The sequence below is a fragment of the Vipera berus genome (genome assembly GCF_964194415.1).
Source record: "Vipera berus genome assembly, chromosome: 2".
NCBI classification, from domain to species: domain Eukaryota; kingdom Metazoa; phylum Chordata; class Lepidosauria; order Squamata; family Viperidae; genus Vipera; species Vipera berus.
Window position 1 is genome coordinate 28,219,296 of NC_138203.1, and position 6,000 is coordinate 28,225,295.

The following is a 6,000-nucleotide window of genomic DNA, read 5'->3' on the forward strand; positions in this document are numbered from 1 at the left end:
TGCAGAATGATCAAAACATTTCTTTTGAATGTGATTTTTTTTGTACTCCCATATTACTACTATAGGAGGGAAAAGCAGAATGCTGTAATTTTGTTTTTCAACAGTATAAAATGAAAATTGCAAGAAAATTATGAAAGGAAATGAATAATGATGAAAATTATTACACAGAAATAGGTGAAAGGGTTTTAGAGCAAGGCTCTTTTGAGTTCTGATTTTTAAAGTGGATTTCCCTTTTATGTTTTAGGCAGAATTAGATTAGAATTGCAGGTACCACTTTCTAAACAAATTGCAGGATAAACCCTTCAGACAAATAGGTAAAGGAGTTTTGTGCAATGGGAATCTTTACAGAATTTTTTCAGCTGTGTCCTATCCATTAAGGCAACAGAAGGCAGCTAAGCTCTTGGAGATGAGTAGAAGGTGGGAGAGATGGCAAGTTTATCAAATACTATAGTATATTGGAGAGAGCTGTACAGTGCATAAAAGACAGTGCTATTGGCCTTGTGATATGCAGGGTGTTGCTGTATCTGCTGCCACAGATGCCAGAAGCAGTTGCTGGGCAAACCACTTCCTGTTATTAACAGGTAGTTCTGTTGGCCACTTGGTCCCATTGCTCTTTTCAAATTGGCTTTTTATAGAGAAAGGAAAAAAAAGAATGTTTATTTTGATGGTGCAGCATTTGTGTCTCTTTAGGACCCAAAAGTACCAAATCGCTCATAAAGTTTTCCATTCAAGTTAACTCTGCTTTGCTTCAGACAGCCATGAATTTGATAGAAATATCCTATTTCAGCTTATTATTTGATTTAGAGCAGGCTCGGGGATGTTTAATGAAGCTAGTTGGGTTTGCCAACATATTCCGAAAGGACCTTTGTGAAAAAAACAGGATATTTCTGTTTTAAAGAAGAAAGATAAGATACTCTGATGCTGAATTCAATCTTTGGTGCAGAGCACACTGTGTTTTCAAAGTGCAGGTACCTTTGGAAGCCTCTAAGTGGTTCTCCCAAGTATCTGGCTCTTTCTTCAGTCTTCTGTTTGCATCCCTCTGTGTGACAAATATTTTTCTGTGTCTTATAGGTGTGTATGCACTGGACAGCATCATGCAAAGCTGGTTTACACTTTTCACTCCAACTGAAGCTACTAGTATTGTTGCTACCACAGTAATGTCCAACAGCACTATAGTCCGCTTGCATCTAGACTGCCATCAGCAGGAGAAACTGGCCAGCAGTGCTAGGACGCTTGCTCTACAGTGTGCCATGAAGGATCCTCAGAACTGTGCCCTCTCTGCACTGACCTTATGTGAAAAGGATCACATAGCTTTTGAGACTGCTTACCAAATTGTTCTTGACGCCGCTGCAACTGGCATGAGCTATACACAGCTTTTCACCATAGCACGATACATGGAACATCGAGGTTACCCTGTGCGGGCCTATAAACTGGCCACATTGGCCATGACACATCTCAACCTGAGTTACAATCAGGATACACACCCTGCCATTAATGATGTTTTATGGGCTTGTGCACTCAGTCACTCTCTTGGAAAGAATGAATTGGCGGCTATAATACCTCTGGTGGTCAAAAGTGTCAAATGTGCAACAGTACTGTCCGATATCTTGCGTAGATGTACTTTGACCACTCCTGGAATGGTGGGACTTCATGGAAGGAGGAACTCTGGTAAGCTCATGTCCTTGGACAAAGCCCCATTAAGGCAACTCCTAGATGCCACAATTGGAGCATATATTAACACAACACACTCTCGGCTCACGCACATCAGTCCACGGCATTACAGCGAGTTTATAGAATTCCTGAGTAAGGCCCGTGAGACTTTTTTGATGGCTCATGATGGACACATTCAGTTTACCCAGTTCATTGACAACCTAAAACAAATCTACAAAGGCAAAAAGAAACTGATGATGTTGGTTCGTGAACGATTTGGTTGACAAAAAGAGAAAAAGTGTGAATGGATAGGGAAGGGGGTGGGAGGGCAATACATTTTTACTTGAGCCTGCCTTTGTATCCTTTTTAACTTAAACAGAGCCACGCTGGTATTATTTGTGTATAGTTCTATACTAAGTTTGCAAAACTAAAATGTCACATTGTGAAAGTATGTGTGTTCCCCCCGCCCTTTCCTTTTCTGTTTTGTATGAAAGATTGAGAGGCTTAAAAGAGAAGTTTGGTTTACACTGAGTCTATGTTGTCAAGTGGCAAAAGTCCACCAAGCTCTCCCATTCTTTCTGTCTAATTCACAGCCTCAAATCAAAGAGAGAGAGAGAGAGAGAGAGAAAGAGAGAAAAAAGAAAAAAAAATATATTGCAATGGCTTTAAAAAAAAACCAAACAAAAACACCTCCATCCTGTGATAAGTACCTCGAATGGCTCCAGCTTTACTCTTTTGTAACTCATCCTGACATTTCAGCTTATTTAAATGAACCAACCTCCCAAATAACTAATAGTTCTTAAGGCTGACCCACGTGGCTTTGCAGTGCTTGTTCATCCAGAAGCATGGCACACACAACGCTTGCGCATGTGGAAACTTAGCGACTGTCAACATACATTCTCAGGGATTTATCTGAAAAAAATGAAATAAAATTAAAGAATGAGAGCATTTATTGTACTGTATATATATATATTATAGTATATGTCGGAATATTGAAAAAATATAACGTTAACTAATTTATTTAAAAAATCTATAATGCGAAATACTTGAAGCTGCAGTAGCTTGGTTTTAAACAAACAATAAGGAAACGTTAAAAAGACTCAAGTGCGCCTAGCTTCAAGGGTTGGCTCAGGTGACGAACTGAATATGCTGGGCATCTATGCAGAGCCACCTTTTGGATTGCATTCTTGGATGGAAATTAGGGGAAAACTATACGTATATATATATATATTTATACAGATGCGTGTATGCATATGTATATGTATACACACTTGTGCACTTGTAACAGGCACTCTAGTAAAGAGGGGACAACACAGCCAGAGCAGCAAGCCTTAGCATTAAGAATACAGTATGCCAGATTTGGGGTTTGTGCCTCCTAGCCTAGAAAACTTAAAATATCCCTTTTTTTCATATCATGGGATGGCTATGGATAATAATGGACCACATTGTTACTACTTCTAAACTTAGCAGTGTGCGTGCAAATTATATTGGATTCCAGTCCCTGAAACGCCTGGCTATTTTGTTGAAACAATTTATTTAACCACTTCTCATAAAGTATATTCCAGAAGCAACAGTATAGTGAAAATGGCTGCAGCATCTAGCCAGTTGTTGCAAGGACCTGGTTATCCCACGTGATTTGTGTGCGTTGCCCTTCCGTCGTTGGTGGTAGCCGTGTAGTACATCCTTGTCTGTAGCTACCTGCAGTGTTTTCCAAATGATTGACATGATACATTACGCCTTTGCAGGAGCTATTAATAAGCTCATTTTATTCTGCATAGGTATTTGACTTTGTGCAGGACAGAAAGTTGGTATGACTGTTCTACTTTTCAGTTAGCTTTTTTTTTTAAACAAACAAAACCAACGAAGTATTTTTATTTCCTCTAGAATTACTTCTGAAGAAAAGCAGCCTTCTATCTTTGCCTTGTCTTAATGCTTTAAAATAACCAAACTGGAGATCTAACTACCAAACTGTTCATTATATTCTTATTACCATTTTGGTTACAGTATAGTGTCTTTTACTTTAGCTGATGGTTCTGTACCTTTGTGCATTTAATACATTTTTTTTAAACGTTTTGGTGCAAAAGTTGTCCCGTGTCTCTTGTTCTTTTCACTAGAGAACATGCTAGAGTATGTTTGTAGATTTTTTTTTTATTTAGAGGGAAAAAAATGTTCCATGCTCTCCATTTTATTTATTATACTAGGAAAAAAGGTTGTACTTCCTCACCCATGTAAACATCCTCATGAAGTTGAAAGTAATTAAGATTTGATACACTGATATCAATTTATTTATGTAACTAAATCACTGTTTTATAAACTTGTTAATGATCAATGATTCTTTTGTTTTGATTAAAATTAGTTTTTTGAAAGTTGATTTTAGACTCCTTTATGTGTCTGTTGCTTGGGAATGGATACTGAAAACATTTTTCTGAATAGACACTTTATTTTCCTAACTTAGAAGCTATAACCACAAATTAGTAACATGCATTTTGACTTAGTATGTTGTATGAACTTAGTGTGGTTTATTTTGACTATGTCTTGGAAAGCCAGAAAAAAAATGACTTGTGTAAGTCATGGTTCCATAAACTGTTGCTAAGTGTAACATGTAAGTACAGCCTTATCACCAATGAGATATTTCATAGTTAATGCTCAGTGCTTTTTTTGTACATATGTGAAATACATGCGCACATGCAAGCACACACACACACACACACACGTAAGCTGCTAGCACAGGGTTTATAGGATAGAAACCATATTTTACCTGAATCATGGTTTCTGTAGTCTTCTCATGCATTACAAGTAGAGCTAGTGCATAACAAATGCACTAGCAAATTGTTTGGAGACATAATCCATTCATTTATCAATAAAATCTGTATTGGACAAACACAAGATCCATGATTAATTTATTTTGCAGTCAGTACTTTACATGTACACCTTTTTATTCAAATACAAATTCATTTGGAATTATATAACTGACACAGACATATAGAGGTAAATATAAAAACAAGTGCAGTAGAACAATATCAGCAGTATAGTCTAGTGCAGGGGTCTAGTGGGTAAGGCATCAGGCTACAAAGTGGGAGACTTGAGTTCTAGTCCTGTCTTAGGCAAAAACCGAACTAGGTGCCTTGACCACACACCATCACCAGGAGTCAACACTGATACAAAGACACAAGAATTTTTTTTATTGATAATGCAAAATTCAATGTACAGCATCTTAATTCAAGAATAAGCACATCAATGGAGCTTCCAAATTTTTGAATATTTTGATGCAGTTAAGCATTAAAACAGCTTTATCATGTGAAACATTGAGGATCAAAACCTCAGGTTTTCATCAATTGCTGTATCATTTTTAAAAAAATCAGTTAAATGATGTGGCTTTTTCTATGTACTATAGTGATTAGGAAAAGAAAAAAAAGTGTTTGTTTTTTTCATGGAGTGGAGCAAGAGACATCTATTATTCCAATTTAATTTTGTGAAATTTTAAGCACCCACAAATCTCGCCCAGATTTCCCTACTTTAATTGATGAGATAAACATGCTTATAATTAAAATGACAAGAAAGATGCAGCAATGTAGTAAAAACTTCTGTTTACCTGCAAACCTCTGTACAGTATATGGAAACAAAATGTTTTTTTATTGGAAAAAAAATCACTTATTTTCTGCCAATTAACAACCAATACTCTTGTAAATCTTTGGAGGAGTTTACATTGCCAAATGTTTTGTGTTGACAGTGCCTCAGCAGAAAATAGTTCAGTTTTGTTTGTTTTTTTAAAGGGTGGGTAGGCTTTCGATTCTCAAGCATTATTTAATAGCCCACAATATTATGCAATATAGTGAAGAAAAAAAATAAATTCGGATACTTAAAACCATGCTATTTATAAGTGCTGAAATGGAGACAGTAGATTGAACACGACGTTGATTTGGTGTCCTTGTAAGATTATACCTGATTGCAAAGGATAAAGGTAATATTAGTACCCTCCAACTTTGAAAGTATAAATAAAAAGTATAATTCCGAGTAACCTGAAATATGGTACAGTCTTCTGGGTTAATTTGATTGTTTCTAATAAAAAAATGTCACCAACCATGATTTGGACAAATCTAAAATAATATGTTGACAGCCAGTTTTGTGCAGTGGTTAAAGATGTTAGGTTAAGAGCCGTGAGACTATGAGTTCTCTCTCACCTTAGGCAGGAAGCCAGCTGAGTGACCTTGGACCAGTTTCTGTCTCTCAGCCTTAGGAAGGGGTAAATCAAGAACCACTTCTGAAAAACCTTGCCAAGAAAACTGCAGGGAATTGTCCAGGCAGTCTCCAGGAGTCAAGACTGATTTCAAGGATGCCCATATTTTCACA

At 36.8% G+C, this 6,000-nt stretch overlaps 1 protein-coding gene across 1 annotated transcript in view; it reads left to right on the plus strand.

Annotated features, from left to right (window-relative positions):
• The window catches only part of ZSWIM6 (zinc finger SWIM-type containing 6), a 127,927-nt gene extending 123,908 nt beyond the window's left edge, over positions 1-4,019 (plus strand). Inside the window, exon 14 of the mRNA XM_081317834.1 lies at positions 1,072-4,019. Coding sequence (XP_081173960.1) covers positions 1,072-1,934 — 863 coding nt within the window. The 3' untranslated portion in view covers positions 1,935-4,019. The remainder of the gene's footprint in view (positions 1-1,071) is intronic.
• The last annotated feature ends 1,981 nt before the right edge of the window (positions 4,020-6,000 follow it).